At 42.2% G+C, this 19896-nt stretch overlaps 1 protein-coding gene across 6 annotated transcripts in view; it reads right to left on the bottom strand.

Moving 5' to 3' along the window:
* Window positions 1-10259: 10259 nt before the first annotated feature.
* TBC1D30 (TBC1 domain family member 30) overlaps window positions 10260-19896 on the bottom strand; it is a 111445-nt gene continuing 101808 nt past the window's right edge. For 2 of the 6 annotated variants that reach the window (XM_021922563.2, XM_009181139.4), the window contains 3 exons: window positions 18220-18426; window positions 17988-18047; window positions 10260-13889 (listed from right to left, as the gene is read on the bottom strand). In XM_021922563.2, coding sequence (XP_021778255.2) covers window positions 13102-13889; window positions 17988-18047; window positions 18220-18426 — 1055 coding nt within the window. In that variant the 3' untranslated portion in view covers window positions 10260-13101. The remainder of the gene's footprint in view (window positions 13890-17987; window positions 18048-18219; window positions 18427-19896) is intronic. The other 4 variants (XM_021922564.2, XM_021922566.2, XM_009181137.4 and 1 more) reach the window with 2 other exon arrangements.

The raw sequence follows: 19896 nt of genomic DNA, 5'->3' as shown, positions 1-19896 counted from the left end.
GGAGATTACAAGAATTAAAGGAGGCAATCCATGTAAGGCTCTTAGCACAGTGCCTGTCAAACAGGAAGCACTCAATAAATATTAATTGTTATTTTGTGTTTATCTTCCTTCACTATCCCATAGACCCATAATTCTCAAAATTTGTGGTCTCTGAACCTCTTTAGACAAACTTTAAATTTCACATAAGCTCTTAAAAATTATGAGGACCCTAAAGAGCTTATACATGATATCTTTTATTTAGTGTATTATAAGTCAAAATATTTTAATTATTTTAAAAATACAATAGATACTTTATCATAAATAAGATTCTATGAAAAATAACCACATTTTCCAAAACAAAAATATTTGGCAAAAGAGCAGCATTGATTTACATTTTTGCAAATCTCTTTCATATCTGGTTTAATAGAAGACAGCTGGGTTCTCCTATCTGCTCCTGCATTCAATCTGTTGTGATATCACACATTATGCAGCCTCTGAAAACCTCCTTGTATATTTTTGAGAAAATGTGAGTGAAAAAGGCAAATCACGCCCTGGTGTTGCTGTGAAAATAGTATGACCTCTCGGACTTTGTGAAAGAACCCCGGAGCAGTGTCCAGATTTTCTGGTGTCAATATATCAGCACGGCAGAGTCTCAAGTTCCAAGTCAGCTCATTGTTAGAGGTGGGAGAATTTTACCAGACTACAAAGCCAACAGAATTGGACGTGAAAACAACTGCTGGTGCAACTGTGACTATGCCCTGATTAAATGAGACAGGAAAACCCTTAATCTCAGCCTCGCCATATAACCTCCGGTTCAGAAACTCAGGCCTGAGCCATGCAGAAGGCCAGACCCCTGTTGTTCTGCCGTTTGGAATGAAGCTTGTTTGTGAATAAAATATTGGAATCCATCCATTTCTCTGGATTGATGATAGCAACATTTTTTTGTTATTGCTTTTCTTGTTTGTTTGTTTTTTAATTTGTTTTAGAAGAGAGTCAATTCAAAAAAATAAAATCTTTCCTTGATGTAATTCCTTTTTCAAAAATTATCTTTTTAAATTCTGGAAATCCCATGTTTATGACTTAAGCCTTGTTATTTTTATACTGTTAAAGGTTTGGGGTTTAAGACTTTGTTTTGTGTTTTTGGCAAACCTTTAAACAAATATTGTTGCTGAATAAGAACCTCTTCAAATGTTTTACTTATTCTTTACTGACTTTTCAAGATACACACGGTAGTGACATCACAGCCACCATATCTAGCAGTGACACTTTAAACCATTTACCAGGCAAACTTAAGCAGTGGTTCATTCTCTGCACCTGTTGGGGATGGACAGTCCCTCCTGGAGGGGATCCAGAGATTACCTCTAAAATAATTTCAAAAGAAGGTGGAACTGGGGCTCTCTGGGGCTCACTACTTTCTGAGGGAGAGGCATCAGGTACAAAGCTGTTTTTCTGTCCTCAAAACTCTACAACACAGGCTAGTCTTCCCCTCCCCCAACTATTTCTAGAAATTTGAAACGTTATTGTATCAGTCAAGACTAAATTGCTGGCACCAAAACCCAAATTGAAGAGAAGCTTTTGGAGAGCAAGGGGTGGAGTATCCTCATTTATTGGAAACACTTTGCGCCGGGCATGGTGGCTCACGCCTGTAATCCCAGCACTTTGGGAGGCTGAGGCAGGTGGATCACCTGAGGTCAGGAGTTCAAGACCAGCCTGACCAACATGGAGAAACCCCGTCTCTACTAAAAATACAAAATTAGCCGGGGTGGTGGCGCATGCCTGTAATCCCAGCTACTCGGGAGGCTGAGGCAGGAGAATCGCTTGAACCCGGGAGGCAGAGGTTGCACTGAGCCGAGATCGCGCCATTGCACTCCAGCCTGGGCAACAACAGTGAAACTCCATCTCAAAAAAAAAAAAGAAAGAAAGAAACACTTTGCAATCATTCCACTCAATTTAGGAGTGCTGTGAAAATATAAGCATAAATAAAAACAATATATAAAACAACATAAACAATACAAATAACATCATGTATGGATTTTTGGCTGTGAAAATTGTAACAGCAACTTAATAATATGAAAAGCATGCTAAGTAAAAATGGTCCTACTCTTAGCTGAAGCACATTCTCATCTCTAGGTCTGTCTCCATCTCTGTCTCTCTAAATTATCTATACTATTTCTATACCTATACCCATATCTCTCTACGTATGTAGCTCAGGAACTTTGTACTTGCTGTTTCCTTTTTCTGGAGCATTCTTTCCCCCAAATACATGGATGAGGCCCTCTGACACTATAGCAGTCCCTAACAGCAGCTGTGGGCTCCCTGGCCAACTTTCTGTGATTCTCATATCAGTGCGACTCCTACACCAATGATATACTCCACGCACACGGTGGGGGGTTAAGGGGTTGGGGGCATACGGCAACTTGCCAATGTCAGAACATTATTTTAAGTCACTTAATTACACCAAGCTACAGATTTTCATCAGTGAAAAAGAGAGTGGTCCAGACTGGTAGTTTTCAAAATCTGTTCCCCAGAACCCCAAGATCTCCCCCAAAGCAACTTCAGGGGTAATGTTGGCAACGAGAGAGGAAACCAGTACGCAGAGCTCTGGCCTCTCTGCCCTCACCTTAATGAGGGTAGTGGTTCAGTGGTACTCCAAAAGTCCAGATATTCACCCTAAAACATATAGGAATTTAGTAGGTGATTATAAAGGTGGCATTTTCAATAAATAGGGGAAAGATTAATAAATGGTGCTGGGACCACTAGGTAACCATTTGGGGGAAAAAAATGATAAGATGGAATCTTAGTTCCCAACTTACACAAAAGTAAATTGCAAATGAGTCTGATTTAAACATGAAAAATGAAACCATAAAACTAGTAGAAGGAAAAAATTAAAGAACTTTAAAATAACCACAAAGAAGTAGAGAGAGCCTTCCAAATACCACACAAAACCCAGAAGCTGTAATAGAAAAGATAAATACAATAAAAAGATTTAAAAAAATAACCAAATAAAAATGACCTTAAATCTATATACATGGCAATAAATCAGCATGAACAAAGTCAAAAGATAATTGACAAAATGAGAAAAATATTGTGACTCAGATTACAGACAAGGATATTTTTCTTAACACGTAAAAAACTCACAAATAAGTAAGAAAAAGGCCGGGCGCGGCGATTCACACCTGTAATCCCAGCACTTTTGGAGGCCGAGGCAGGCAGATCACAAGGTCAGGAGATCGAGACCATCCTGGCTAACACGGTGAAACCCCATCTCCACTAAAAAAAAATACAAAAATTAGCCGGGCATGGTGGCGGGCGCCTATAGTCCCAGCTACTCGGGAGGCTGAGGCAGGAGAATGGTATGAACCTGGGAGACGGAGCTTGCAGTGAGCCGAGATCATGCCACTGCACTTCAGCCTGGGCGACAGAGTGAGACTCCGTCTCAAAAAAAAAAAAAAATCAGTAAGAAAAAAAGAGCACGGAGGGGGGAGGGGGGAGGGATTGCATTGGGAGTTATACCTGATGTAAATGACGAGCTGATGGGTGCTGACGAGTTGATGGGTGCAGCACACCAACATGGCACAAGTATACATATGTAACAAACCTGCACGTTATGCACATGTACCCTAGAACTTAAAGTATAATTAAAAAAAAAAGAAAAGAAAAGAAAAAAAGAGCAAAAATGAGCAAAGGCTATGAACAAAGGACATATAAATAACTTCTAAATATATGTCAACCTTATGCATATTTTTCAAATATACATTAAGTACTCACCCAATCAGAAAAGATCAAAAAGTTTGATAAGATACTGAGTGATGTGGGGGGTAGGAGGAATTAGGCACTTTCATACATTGCTGATGGCAGTAGAAACTTATGGAACATCTGTGGAGAGCAATTTGGCAACATGTATCAAAATTTTCAATGAGCAATGTTGACAAGTAATTCCATATCTTAGAATGTATTCCTTAGCTAACTTGCTCATTTGTAGTATTACATCATATGTACAAGGATATGCATATTCCATAGATATGAAATTGGAAGCAAACAAAAGGAATCTAATAATAGATTAGAGAATAAATGTATTGTGCACAGACCTGAAATGGAAATCTATGCAGCAGTAAAAAAGAACAAGGTGGCTCTACTTGCACTGTTCTGGAACGATCTCCATGGTACATAGTGAAAAAGCAAAGTTCAGAAGGTTATTGTGCTACTGCTTACAAAAGTGTGTGTGTGAGAATGTGCTTGGATATGCATAAAACATCTCTGAAAGGATACAAAAGAAAGGAGTAACAATAGTTTCCTGTGGGTAGAGGCTTTGGGTGGACGGGGTCAACGAGTAGAGGGAGACCTAGTTTTCCTATGTGCTTTTGTACATGTTAAATTTTCACCATGTGCAAATATTATCTAATTAAAATAAAAGTCTAAACAATAATTTTATAATGTTCGGCTTCTTTAAAACCTTTGAAAATCATTGAGCTACATGATGCCTAGGATTGCCACTGAGTAATGTTTATTATTGTGATAGAAGCACTTTTTAATGTATAGAAATTCTGCTCCATAGCTGTACATGCAACAAAAATCTTTATGCTTTTCACCATCTGTTAAATTCCGTTGCATAGACATTTGTGGAGTTCATCACATAAGTTATATGTAGCTCAACCTTCCCCAGACCTTAGCAACCTCTTGGTTCAGATAGGGTTCCTGTAGCAACAATGACTCAACACTGTTCTCACAGACATATTTTGAAACAGGACCTATAAAGTCCTCCCATCCCCTTAACTGGGCAAGGTTTTCTTGAAATCTTCACGGGGCCCCTCTCATGTGTTCCTAAACAAGTGTGCTCCCAGCAGGTCCTCCCACGGCTCTGCTGAACACTGCAGGTCCCTTGAGACCCACTTTCTCACCCAGCCCTGCTGCTTCCCCGCAGATGCCATTAGGGATGCGCTAGAGCCCCTCCTCTGTGAGAAAGCTGCCGGTCACCTGGGGGAGGTGGAGTGAATGCCACACTCTGTCTCCATTGTGTTCTGTCAGACAAATCCCACAAATACGCTGCTTGGACTCCCAAATTTTATGGAACTTGGTGACACAGCTCTTCACGTTTTGCTCACAGTCACTCTGTCCTCAACAGGACTCCTCCAGGAATGCAGATGGAGTCGGAATGGTACACAAAACTAGTGAAAGACAGTTTTTACTCAAAATCATCTCTCCTTCTGTGACAAGAATATAAGACCAAAGAAGAACTCAAAGGGCTTGAGGAAAGAACCATCTTCAGAAAACAAGAACCATGTTCCTTGACTCTGTCACCTCTCTACACCTCTCTACACTATCTGTTATTATGATGGGAAGACGGAGCCAAAACTGAGAGAGCAGTTTAGGAGAGGTTTGAGTCACTGGAAAGCAAAAATAATCCTGACTACTGCACTGATATAGCCACCATTTTGCCCTTATCATCTGTAATCTTCACAACACCTCTGTTCCAATTAATTTTCAACATGAGTGGTAGAAAATCTGACCAAACTGGTTAAAGCCCAAAATTGGAATGTTAGCTGATATAGTAAATAGAATGAGACAAATTGGCTTCAGGCATGGCCTGAAAGCAGCCTAGTTTCTCTGTTCCTCAGCTCTGCTTGCTCAGTGTTAACTCTTCTCCCACAAGCTCTCCCCTCATGGTTACAAGATGGCTGCCAGCAACAACTCCTGGGCTTTTTCCTTCCAGGTTAAATTCTGTTGCATATCCATTTATGGAGTTTATCACATAAGCTATTGTAACCCGATTTTCCCCAAACCTTAGCAACTTAGGACCAAATCCAGTAGAAACGAGTGAGTCTGCTTCCCTGAGAGTTCAAAACAAGAGCCCAGGAATTGAGTTTCTTTGCCTGTGGCTCATCCATGGGTCAGACACCATGGCAAGGAGGAGGAAGAGTCCTGAGTGTCTGAGCTCAGGCACTATGCTCCCTCCAGGGCCATCACTGTCACCGGAAGTACTTGGGCAGAGGTGGAGGAGGGCTGGCTCCCTAAGCAAAAGTAGGGCAGTGTTGCCAAAGCATAGTAAATTCTAGGCAGCGAAGATGGCAGTTGTCCACAATGAACCCTATGAGATTGAAATTATTCTCATTGTACAGATGTGGAAATTGAAGGTCTCAGATGTTAAGACTCTTGCCCCAAATCATATAATGGTATAGATTGGATTTTACGCCATTAATGTGTGCGATGAGACAAAAAGGATAGGTAGGTATCTGCCAGGCAGACTGGAGCAAGGAAGGTGCTCAAAGCGAGGATTTATGAATACACAGCAGTATGAGGGCATTAGGGGAGTGGGGGGCCTTCAGGGAACTTGGAGTTATGGGCAAAGTTATAAGACAGTGTAGCAAAGGAAGAGCTCAGGCTCTGGTGTCAGATGGATCCAGAAGTCATTTACCAGTTCAATAGGTTGCAGTGAGCAGGTTGCAGTGAGCTGAGACTGTGCTACTGCACTCCAGCCCGGGCGACAGAGCAAGACTCTGTCTCAAAAACAAAAACAAAAAATAATTACTAACAGAGGTTTGTTTTTTGCTTTGTTTCACATTTTAATATAGATTCCTGAACTCTCCAGGGATAGGGAGATTCCTAGGTTGAGGTATCAGGAAATTTCCTCCCAGAAAACTGTTGGTCATATAGGGGAATTCATCCACCTCCTTCCAAGTGGCCAAGGATGTAACTGCTCACTTTGCCTTCATCATCTGTAATATAGTGCCAGTAAGCTTCACAGAGCTCTTGAGAGGAATGAGTGAGATAGCACAAAGGAGCTGGTATAGTGCTGAGCTCAAGGAGCTCCACAGATGGTCGATGTCATGGTACTGGTGAGGATAGGTCGCACGAGGTAATGAATGGGGAAGGTGTGGGAAAATAAGACGGAAAATTAACCATGGGTCAAATCACGCTAAGATAAGGATTTTAGCTTTTACCCTCCACAAAATGAAGAAGGATTTTGACCAGAGGGATGGCCCAATTAGTTTTTCATTTTAGAAAGATCATTCTGGCAGCAGTGTATAGCCAAGTAGCAGAGAGGTGGGGTGGGCAGGGGGAGGGTCCAAAATGGATGGCAGTGAGACCAGTTAGGAGACCATTTTAATACAGTCATGTGCCACATCATGTTTCAGTCAACGATGGACCTCATATGCTATGGTGGTCCTGGGTGATTGGAATACTGTATTTTTACTGTGCCTTTTCTAATATGTTTAGATAGACAATTACCATTGTGTTACAACTGACTGCAGTGTTCAGCACAGTAACTTGCTATACAGGTTTGTAGCCTAGGAGCAATAGGCCACATCATATATAGCCCAGGTGTGTAGTAAGCTATACCATCTAGGTTTGTGTGAGCACACTCCATGATATTTCCACATCATTGAAATTACCTAACAATTTCCCCATCGTTACCCCTGTCATCAGGTGACATATGGCTAGTCAACTTGTTCAGTGGTTGCTAAACTTAGTTCAACGTTAAACTTACTAAGGAAGGCCAGGCACAGTGGCTCACGTCTGTAATCCTAGCACTTTGGGAGGCCAAGGCGGGCAGATTACTTGAGGCCAGGAGTTCGAGACCAGCCTGGTGGACATGATGAAACCCCATCTCTACTAAAAACAGAAAAATGAGCCAGGCATGGTGGCACACACTTGCAGTCCCAGCTACTTGGGAGACTGAGGCAGGAGAATTGCTTGAACACGGAAGGTGGAGGTTGCAGTGAGCCAAGATTGTGCCACTGCACTCCAGCCTGGAGATATATGTGTCTTAAAAATGGACATATTTCCTGACCCTTCAACTCCACTTCTATACGCATATCCTAAGAAAATAATTCGGGCTATGTACACTCCACCCTGTCTCAAAAAGAAAACAATTACTATGGGAGGTTTTTTAAAATTTTTTGCTTTGTTTCATGTTTTCATACAGATTCCTGGACCCTCCAGGGATAGGGAGATTCCCAGGTTGAGGTATCAGGAAGTTTCCTCCCAGAAAAACTGTTGGTACCATAGGAGAATCGATCCACCTCCTTCCCAGTGATCAGCATTGCCTAAAGGCAAACTAGAATTGTTATGGCAAGAATGTAAACACTAAGAAACAGTCAACTTTCTGGTTTTTTTAATGTTAAAACAATAACTCTTGAAGCCCCTGGGGCACAGTTGGCATAGCCAGATAAAGATTGCCTGGGATGGAAGGGATGGAGAGAATGGGATCGAGTAGCACTTTGCAGGAGGTCATTTGGTCTGACCAGAGCAAACCACCAGGAAGGAAGCAACCTTCGAGGTGATGGTATTTGAAGGTGGCGCCATTGGGAGGTAATTAGCTTTAGATGACATCATGAGGATGGGACCCTCATGATGAGGTTAGTGCCCTTATCAGAAGAGGAAGAGACCAGAACATACTCCCTTTCTCCATCGTGTGAGGACACAGCAAGAAGGTAATCATCTGCAAACCAGGAAGAGGGCCCTTCCTCACCAGACACCAAATTTGCAGACACCTTGATTTTTGACTTCGCAGCTCCAGAACTGTGAGAAAGAAATGCCATTGTTTAAGCCACCTCAGTCTATGGTACTTTGTTACAGCAGCCTGAATTGAGTCAGACATTCAGCATTGGGAGATGGCCAGCAGGGAACTGCACGGAAGCTGACCCAACACCTACAGTACCAGTCCCCATTCAGGTGAGCACTGGCTGCCTTTGTGGAAGAACCACTCCCACAGTTCTACCTTCAGCCAGGAGGCCTCCCATCCATCACTGTATCCTGGTGGCTCTATGACTGTAGACTTGCTGACTTTACTCTGAGCTGCCTGATGTGGATAACAGATAACTCCCACTTCAGCGGCCCAAATACTCACTGGCCTTCACATTTCCATCCTGGGGATGAATCATAATTCACCCAAACATCTCCCTTATTCTCAGATGTTGACATTGTTTTCAAGTTTCCATTAGTACATTTAATACTTCAATGAACATGTTGCACATAAAGCTTTTACTGCATAACTTCTAACTCTAAAATATCTGGTATTCTTTGACAAAACCTAGTAATGGCTATTTCTTTGCGTTCAGGATACCAAGTCTCAAACACTATTCCCTTCTCAAAAGATACAATTAAAGTTCTTTTTATGAAAGTCAATACCTGTTGATGAAAAAAAAAACTCTTAGCAAGCAAAGAATAAAAGGGAATTTTCTTAACCTAATAATAGGCACCTACCAGAAACTTCAGCCAACATCTTACTTAATGCTTCTTTTAAAAGTCAGGAATGAGATATGGGTGTTATGAGTGTCCATTATCACTGCTTCTAAAACACTTCTGTTGGCACTTCAACACTAGAAGTCATAGAAAAGAAAAAAAAGGAAAGAGATTGCTGCCTCTTCCAGGATGTAGAGAAGCAGGCATTCTGATTCACTGCTTGTAAACTTCGACCTTTAAGAATGGCAATTTGGAGCTATATGTGTCTTAAAAATGGACATATTTCCTGACCCTTCAACTCCACTTCTATACGCATATCCTAAGAAAATAATTTGGGCTATGTACATACATGTAACAGGTTACTGTCTCTACTACTATCTAGTCAGAAACCTCCTATTTGACAAGGTACTGGTTATGTGAATTCCAGCATGAACACATGCAGGAATATTAGTCACTAAAAATCATATTGTATAAGAGCATTTACCAGAAAGACAGCTTAAACTACCACGTTCAAAATACCTTTTTTTGTAGATAATGGCGTGTACACACATACACAAACGTACTGGAAAGATCTATACAGAATATTGATGATTCCTTATGCTCTGTTTTCCCAATTTTCTAAAACCTGCTACTTTTCTAGTTAGGAAAAACAATATATTTTAAATGCTGCCTCAAATGCTGTAGGCAGTAAAGAAAGTGGCTCAGAAACACTGTAAAAAGAGATTTTATATGGGGAGATGGTAGCAACTATACATCTATTCATACAGAATCCTTAATGCCATGCAGCTAAACTGTATTCTTATTGTTCATTTTATTAAGACAAAAATAAATGGTAGATCTAAAGGTTAATTCTAGGTAAACTCTCTTAGTTTTAAACTCTACGCTTACTCATACTCAGGAACCAGCTATTCTGCAAATGCTGAGCAGGTCACAGGCCACCCTGCAACCCAGTGATTAGACTGGGGAAGATGGAGCTTATCGGGCTGTTTCCCTGGTTCATGTGACCAAGTGGGGTCTGGGGTTGGGGGTGAAGGAAGAAGGGAGAAGGGACGGTCACAACAGTGTTCCATGCATGCACTCAGACAATGGCACAACAGTTACAACAATGAGAATCTTTATGCATATAACTTTGTGATCAATACAATCCTTCAGAACAAGAGACAAACAAAGGAATACAATGTCCCAAACCGTTACAGTCCATAGGCTGACATTGCTAACTAGATTTAGATCATCTGGAGGCTTTTGTAAGAGGAACTGAGGTGCAGAGGCATCAAAATGAGTTGATTCCCGGCAAAAGTGCTAAGAGGCTACAGACATATCTAAAAATCAAGAAACCACTACTTGTTAAGTACTTCTGGTGTTTGCATACAGTGTCCAATACACAGGGAAGAGAGCAAGTCCATACTGGTCTTTGTACATGCTGTGTGGTAGAGGCTACTGCAGGTTTCTTTATTTTCTAAAGTAGGCAAGGCTCATTAATTGACCAATTCACATTGTGATTACTTGGTACAATGCATGCATGTTATTGGTACACAGAGTGCTTTAACAGGAATCTGCTGGATTTTCAAAATTCTGACAAGGCCATTTTTGTCTCAGAGGACTATTATTATCCATTCAGTTATTCATTCATTCAACAGATACTTATCCCAAACTGTGTGTTATCTCCTCCATCCCCTTCTCAGGAAGACCAACCCTGGAAACGGGTGAGAGGAGAGTGTTCACAGGGCACAGCATGTGTTGTTGATACTGTTTGTGGACAGCAATGGTGCAATCCCAAGGACTTGAATAAGTGGCCTCTACCTCATTAACCAACTCCTTGAACCCAGACCATCAGGGAGCTAGTGAGCTGATTCAAAAGAGGAAAGAACAATTCTCCATTCAAGTCAGACATCCCTCAAGGGGAACATGACTATTCTGACTCATTTGGGAAGGGGCAAAGAAACGGATATGAGGTGGAATCATTCTTATCTGTAAAGTTTAGCTGATGGAAGAAAATGGTGTCATTTGCTTAACTTTGGAAAATGCAGTGGGTCTCTGGGCCCTGAGGGTGGTATGCAAAATAAGCCCATCTCTCCACCTACACCCTTCCCAAAAAACAGGCTGTGGGCGTGGCTGCTTTTTAAGAAGCTGGATGCTAACTTCAGATGGCACAGAATTCAAGACCAAAACTGTAATAACTTATTAGTCATATTTTCCATCTTCAGTTCCTTTGGGGCTAAAAATACCACGAAGAGGATAAAATAGCTTTTCTCATGGTATAGGTCATTGTGTGTTTTCTGTTCAAAAAAAGCCCACACAACCACATTCTCTATTATAAAAATTAGTACCTCTCATAGTAAAAGCCTGCTCTACAATTACAGTTTTCGTTTCAGAATTAACAATCCATTTGCTCAAATCAATATTGGCTGCACCAACAATATTCCTGAAAGTATTGCCAGTAGTCTTCCAGAGACAGACATGAAGGCTGAGTCTATTCCTCTAATGACGGCGGGCAGAAGGGATTGAGGAGTGAGCCTGTTGCTCAGCCAAGTAACAGGTGCATGAAGCATTCTTAAAATAAACTCCCTGTTCAGGATAAGGAAGTCAGAGCTGGTTTTGTAAAACACCATCAAGGGACTCTGTACCATCTGGAGACAGGTCCTTTGAGTCAGGAGGGATTTTAGTGAATGGCTTCCCAGTCTTGGTTTTTACAAGCTATGTAGCCAATGCCTCTGTGTACAAAGAGCATTAAACCTGCCTATTGCACTGAAGGAAATGTGGCTAAGTCACTTGGAATACCGGGAGTACTGACCTTGAGTAACTGAAGTGCTACTTCACCTCTGTGTGGCTCAGAGTTCCCATCTGCATAGTGGAGACAAGAGGTGCTATCCCTGACCCGCTGGGTGAGAGAGAGCTAGAAAGGGCAGGAGTGAGAGGGAGCTAGAAAGCACTGGGGCCTTCTCCAGAGAAAGGCAGTGTTCAAGTAACAAAGTACTCAACAAAGGACTCCAATCAAAAAGCACAAAATTCAAGTACCAGAGTCACAGGTGCTATGTTCTGGCTTCTGAACAGAGGCCTTGTGCGTCTGCAGTCGAGAGCTGGTGGGTGAGTGAGCTGTGTGGTAGGGGATGCAGGCCAGGCTCTGTGTGGAGCCCATCAAGTCATCCGTACCACTGAGGATGAAAGCTCTCCTCGAGAGGAGAACACAAACCTCAGGAAAAGCTCAGTGGCGCGAGCAAGCTGTCCGGAGCAACTGCTTAAAGCATATGCCAAGTGTGTCCTGTGCATAAGATCTTCAGCTGGGTTATCGACCGAAATTTCAAGAGATGAAAGGTTTTCTTCATTTTGCAGGTAGAAATAGACAGTTAAAGAAAGGCTATCTAGATTTTTCTCCTATGATTTAGCATAAGAATTTTTTTTAAAAAATTGAGACTCGTACTGTAGGAAATCTCACAGGACACAATCCCCTCCGTAAACCATGAAAAGGAAAATCAGGAAGTTTTTTGTAACGAAGACACTTTCTTTTTACAGTTTCTGTCCTAGCAAGCTGGTATGTGCATGCTTGAATATTAGTAATACCCAGAGAACTAGAAGGTTTGGGGGCACTGTCACAGGGACTCTGAAGGCCCCCAGAACAGAAGGATGGATGAGAGTTAACAGTCTAGATATATAGTCTTTTTTAAATAGCTCACAATGAAAAATTGGGAAAAATTCACACTATAAAACCACAATATTTATTTTGCCACAAGAATCCACTTCATCAGTTAGCAAGTAGATGGGAAAACAGCCCTGTTTCTAACTCCTATTATAAAACTTCCAGTTCCCATTTTTTATGGGCTGTTGCTCATCCCTGAACCTACTCATTTTCACTGGACAAATAGAACTCTTTTAGAGCCATTCAGCTGCAACCCTTACACTACTGTGAAAAGGTGAGTCCAGATACAAAGTTTCGGGGAGACATCATCGTTTCTTAGTGCCACTGTTTCCAATGCCGGGTTTGCTGAAGCTCCTGCTCATTTGAGGAAAGTGCACAGTAGGCGTTCTTTCTGTAGGGCCATATAATCCCAAGTTCCTGGCAGTAGCAGATTTCCGCAGGGGCTTGACGCTGGGGAAAGGGCTAAAGATGGGGGTTTTTGAGTTGCTGCCTTGGGGAGGTTTGCTGGTGGCTTTGTTTTCTTCAGGTGCACTCGGCGGCTCTGGGCAGTGCCGCTGGCAGGGTGGGTGCACCCCGGGCTCAGTTTCAGCTGCAGCATCCCTCTGGTTCAGTTCCAGGGCCCCCAACTTCACCTGAACCGCAGACACATCCACATCAGCATCTCCGAACACCGGCTCTGGAGACTGCCCCTCGATCGTCCTCCCGGTACTGCCTTCGGGGCTGCTGCCTTCTCTTGCAACTGTCGCTGTACAACTAGAGGGGAACGCCTCTGCTGCCCCCAGCCCGTTGGTCTTGCTGGCCTCGTTCTGCTCGTCTATCAGCCCTATGGTGTCCCCACAGCCCGGATGACTCTTGGTCCTTGGCATGTTCTTTTTGTGGACTCGGATGTGAGTTCGCCACGGGGAGTTGAGCTTTGTCTTAAGGTCTTCGTAGGGGACAGGAGACATTTTCCCTCCTGTGTGACCAGGAATGTGGATGACAGCATTCTTGGCAGCTCTGTTAGTCATTTTCATCTTCTTTCCTAAAAGAAGGTGGTTTATAACTGGAGAACTGTTTACCTGAGATGGGAGAATGCTGGTCACTGGCCCTTTGTCTGAAAGAAATGTTGAAAGGTAGTATGAAGTGCACCACAGAGAAACACATCCATCATGGAACAGAAATCACACAGAGGTCCTCCTAGCCTGGCCCACCACATCCCTTCCCATGTATTCCCCAGGGAGGGGCAGAGGCATGTGACTGCAGACAGCAGAAACCGAATTCAACCCAAGAGCCTGGAATACCAATGCTCTCTTCTTTAAAGAAGAAGGGACCGCAAGGTGATGATACAAAAAGGAACATCTGACTCCTCATTCATAATTAGGGCCTAGACCCCCTAATGTTTTTTTTTTACTGAGAGCTCTTGTCTCTGAGTAGCAACTTCAGAGGTACTGTACCTAGAAAAATCTTTGCAGATTTAAAAAAATAATAACACAACAAACACTACGACCATATGGATTATCATCTGTCAGCCTCTGAGAGGTAGGAAAAGAACACACTGCATATTATGAAGTGAGATCCAGCAGAGTGACAGAAGTGATAAAAAGGTAATGAGAATGCAGTGAAATCACAGCTATCCAGCATCTAGCCCTAGAGATGAAAAACCACTCCTGTGTCCTCAATGGACTTTGAAAGCCAATTGAAAACTGAAAAGCACCAAAAGCTTTGACCTCAGCTATGTGCCGTGGTTCATGCCTGTAATTCCCAGCACTTTGGGAGGCCAAGGCAGGAGGATCACTTTAGGCCAGGAGTTCGAGACCAGCCTGGCCAACATGATGAAACCCTGTCTCTACTAAAAATACAAAAATTAGCCAGGTGCGGTGGTGCGCACCTGTAGGCCCAGCTGCTTGGGAGGCTGAGGCGGTAGACTGCTTGAACCTGGGAGGTGAAGGTTGCAGTGAGCCAACATCGCGCCACTGCATTCCAGCCGGGTAATACAGCAAGACTCCTTCTCAAAACAAACAAACAAAAAAGCTTTGTTCTTCTAGAAGGCACTGTCAATGGCATTATCGTTGACCTCCTGTGGCGATGACCAGGCTCCTATTTCCAATGCAGCATTCAACACACACGGTCCCAGGATGGCAGCAGCAGAGAGAAGTTGTAGGGAGAAGGCCTCTCCCTCTGTGTGTGAGTTTCCTTCCTCCTTGATGTCCATGTCATCTGGCTGAACTAACTTCCACCCTTCTCTACTGTTGTCATTTACCACTGGTCATACCCCAATATCAACTGAAAATGTTGATAACTGTCTCCTCTTCACCACATTCCTGCCACCTCACCAATTATTTGACTGTCACTGTGATTGGCCCTCCATTACATTCTCATAGTTCCTCAGCCTCCCCAGTTCCATCCTAAACCTTATCACCCAGCTCCACCTTATGTGAAAATATTTAATTCTAATACTCCTCACTTTGGCTCTTCCAGCTCTCAGGCTCCCAGTCTAACTATATGTGGTAATGAACCACACAGACTTCTGGCTCCTTGTTCCTCAGGCTCCTCATAACCCCTCATGTGTCTTCGGCCCACTGACACCCCTACCCTGCCAGATGCATGGCCGACCTCTTAGATCACTGCCTCATAGGCATCCCTGTCTCTTTGTCACACATTGCTAGTAAAGCCCCAACCTGGGATCCATAATCCACATTCTCTTTTCTGAAACTGAGCCCTTCAAATTCATGACCTCTCATTTCACTGGGTCCTCAATGCCAAACAATCTTTTCATTTCCCTGTCTCACTCCTTTCAATGACCTAACTAAATCTTCATTACTTTCTTTAACCTCTCATGTACTCCCAACCCCCATCTTATTCCCACCAAACAACTCTCCCCCAATTTCTCCATGAAAACAAAAGCTATCAAGTCTGAAAGGCCTCTATTTCCCATCCTCCCTAACCTCGGAAGCTGATACCTCAACCGCCATGCTCACCACCTTCCATTAAGTCTCAGAAGCTAAGGTCTTTCTGCCTCTAGTTCAAGTTCAGTCTCTCCCCCTGTGTTGCTAATCCTATCGTATACCATCTCATCTAAAACCATGCTGCTCAAACCATGGTCCCTGATATGGTTTGGCTGTGTCTGCACCCAAATCTCATCTTGTAGCTCCCATAATTCCCACGTGTTGTAGGAGGGACCCAGTAAGAGATAACTGAATCATGGAGGTGGGTTTTCCCACACTGTTCTCGTGATAGTGACTAAGTCTCACAAGATCTGATGATTTCAAAAATGGGAGTTTCCCTGCACAAGTTCTCTTTGCCTGCTGCCATCCACGTAAGATGTGACTTGTTCCTCCTTACCTTCCACCATGATTGTGAGGCTGCCCCAGCCATGTGAAACTGTAAGTCCATTAAGCCTCTTATAAATTGCCTAGTTTCAAGTATGTCTCTTTGCAGTGTGAAAACAGACTAATACAGTCCCCAAGCAGCAGCACCAGCAGTGCCTACGGGCTTGTTAGAAACATATAATTTCAGCTCTATTCCAAACCCACTGAAACAGAGTCTATATTTTAGCAGATCCCCAAATGATCTCTATGCACATTAAATTTCAAGAACCAATGCTCTAGAGCTTTGCCTTTGAGCGGCAATCTCTCCCTTAAAGATAACCACACCAACCATGATCTAGAGAAAGGGTCAGCAAACTTTTCCTGTAAAGGACCAGACTGTAAATATTTTAGCCACTGTAGTGTGAAAGGAGCCTTAGACAACCTGTAAAAAAAAAAGGGCGTGCCTGTGTTCCAATAAAACTGTATTTACAGGCTGGGTGCGGTGGCCCACTCCTGTAATCCCAGCACTTTGGGAGGCCAAGGTGGGCAGATCACCTGAGGTCAGAAGTTCAAGATCAGCCTGGCCAACATGGTGAAACGCTGTCTCTACTAAAAATACAAAAATTAGCCGGGCGTGGTGGTGCATGCCTGTAATCCCAGCTACTTGGGAGGCTGAGGCACAAGAATTGCTTGAACCTGGGAAGTGGAGGTTACAGTGAGCTGAGATTGTACCACTGCACTCCAGCCTGAATGACAGAGTAAGACTCCATCTCAAAACAAACAAACAAACAAACAAAACTGTACTTACAAAAACAGGTAGTGAGCAGGATTTGGCCTACAGATCACAGTTTGCTGATCCCTGATGAGAATACAAGCCACTGGGTCAATTTAGCACCCTGAGCAATTGTTTACCATCACACCCAAAGACTTGTACAGTGTAGTTAAAAAGGGACTGTACAAAGAATCAGAACACCTGTGTTCTAGCCCTGGCATGACCACTCACTATAGCTATATAACCCTGGACAATTGCTAAGCCTTCCCTGGCCTGACCACTCACTACAGCTATATAACCCCGGACAATTGCTAAGCCTTCCCTGGCCTGACCACTCACTACAGCTATATAACCCTGGACAATTGCTAAGCCTTCCTGAATCACCATTTCCACACCATTTGGAAGAAGATGAGACTATCTGTCCTTGCCTTCCTCATTGATTTGTTTTAAGGACAAAATGAGGAAATGTATGTGCCAATGTTTTTGAAACTTAAAGTGAAATTGTTCATTTATTTTGTGACTGGTTTCTTAATGATTCAGGATAAAGTGAGAATCGTCAAGAAGTCAACTATTCTTCTCTGATAAATGGAAGGTAAATTCAGTTTTTGTGCAAGATCAGTCACATGCTCACATGCCACTTTAAAAACACATCAAATTTATATTTTGGTTAATTCTGGACAAGCATCATTTTCATTAGGATATTCACTTCAAGCAAGAATAAACAACTCCCAAATCAGCATATATTAAACAATAAAGCAGATTGTTCACTGAGATTTTTGGAAATGAAAAGAAAAAAGCTTGGCAATCCTTGGAAAAGAGCATTTCCAATTGCATTATAATTGTATTCTTTTTAGTATACTCCCAAGATACTTGCCGTCAGCAAAGCACAGGCTTTTTAATGTTTTTTTTTCCATTTTCTCTGATCACAACATCTGTTATAATATCACCTAAATGACTAGTATGTAGCTTAATTTACTAGTGTGCAGATAGCTAAATTCTATACTCAGATGCATAAAATTTATGGGGCAAAAGCTCCAAAATTTCTCAAGTCCAAGGACTGCATGGCTTTGCAACACTTTAATCATTTGTAAACCCTTCTCCACAGCACATATAGTAGAGACGTGTTTAATACCATCAACTGCCTGGTCCTTGGGGCCTAAAAAGAACCTGCAGTCTTTTTCTTCTTTAGAGCCTGATAAAATAAAATTTAAAATGAGTTGCTAAATATGCTATTATCTCAAGCCAGCTGTGTTGACAGATACTGAGCTACAGTTAGTAATTCCAAAGCCTTACTAGGATTATTTGTTCTTCATTTCACAAGTTGAGATAGAGTTGAAACTGATTCAGATGAAGAATCACATTACCTGCCCTGATGTACACCTGATGCACCTGCTGCTGTTGCTTCTTTTTAATTCGAGAGTACTGCCGCTTCAGTGCATTGATATCTGTGGTCATGCGTTCCATCATCATACTGTTAAAAGCTGCATGGTATTCACTTCGACAGGAATTGATTGCTCCTGGACTCAGCTCTGCAATGTTATTAGATCTCAGACTCTGCTCCTCATTTGGCTCTGCACTCGAAGGAGATGGTCGGCAGAGGGGAACAGGAGTAAATGGAAATTGATTACACTACAACCCAGTGCAGTATCTTAACCTCCATTAAATTCTAAACCACAGGAAAAAAATGCATACTAGAGTTTGTCTAGTGCTTATTTTGATGTGCTCCTGAAAATATTTCTGTATTTTCTTATTAACCTAACTGTGGGTCTGACATGAGCTATGTGGGTTCAGTGTTTGATTCTGTTACCAGTTTGTTAGCTATATAGACATAACATCAACTGCTTCCAGATAAAAATCACTGCCATTTTCTAAGATTCCCTTAGAAAGATATAACTCCTAATTTCTAAAATCATTGTACAGATTTCCACACAACTGCATGAGGATTTATATAGGATTGATGGTTTGTAGAGTTTAGACAGTCATTAAAAGTGCATTCTTCTTACATTAAAAATAGTAACACAATTTATAACATTATCAAGACTTCAGACCACTGTATCACTAAAATGAATGCTTTGTTCATTTAACAAACATTTCCTGTCCACTCTGTTGTTATGTCTGATGTGGTGTCTGCTCCTGTGACAGCTACAACTAGCAGATTTGTCTCTTAAATAAAACTGAGATGACCTCCAAGAAAGAGAAACAATACTGGGTGGGAGTAACCCACAGACTGCACAGGCCAAAGTGGGAGAGAGCAAGTTTCTCCAGCACAATTTGTAAAACTGACATGGGAGCCACAGTAAAAAAAGACGGAGAGATTCCAACTATCCTAACGTCTGCTGACAGTGTTATTCAGACAAAGGCTAAACATCTCAGAAATTTACTTCATTTTTTTTACTGTAATCATTTCTGTAAGGAGAAGGAAATTAAAAGAGAAACTGCTAATCAGAGCAAAATCAACAAGAAAGACTAATGATGAAATTTAGGAGAAAGTAATCATGTCATCCTAGAGCACAAAAATGCACAGAAAGAAAAACAGAGAAAAAAATGAAACATAGACCCAGGCTACAGAAACCCAGATTCAAAAACTTTACCATTAAAATACATATTGATCCTATGGCTAGAAATCAAAAGCTGAAACTCAAGCAATAAGAAAGGGGGTAGAAGGCATTGCAGAAATCAAGAAGACTCTTGTTGGGTTCAGATTTTTAAAAGCCATTTAAAAGGATGAGAGGAGAGCACATACCAAGGACATACTCACAAAACAGCATGAGCCCAGCCATTAAAAAGGTTAAAACTCAAAACAAGCTGAGGCTTGCAGGAAATACTCCAAAAGATCACAACCAAAAGTTAGAAATAGCAGCAGTTGCTGCCACTGCTCCTACCTTCCAAACAAGAACCGAAAAAATGAGAAGATAGCCCCATGACTTCAAGAAGGTGGTACAAAGTTGGCAGATGACAAAGATAACACAGAGGTGCCTGACATCTATTCTGTTTCTGTCCTCTTTCAGCATATTTCTAACCTCTTTGAACAAGGAGAATGG

This window comes from Papio anubis, chromosome 9 (assembly GCF_008728515.1).
Source record: "Papio anubis isolate 15944 chromosome 9, Panubis1.0, whole genome shotgun sequence".
NCBI lineage: Eukaryota > Metazoa > Chordata > Mammalia > Primates > Cercopithecidae > Papio > Papio anubis.
Note: the sequence above shows the minus strand (reverse complement) of the source record. Positions and strands in the feature narration are given on the sequence as shown.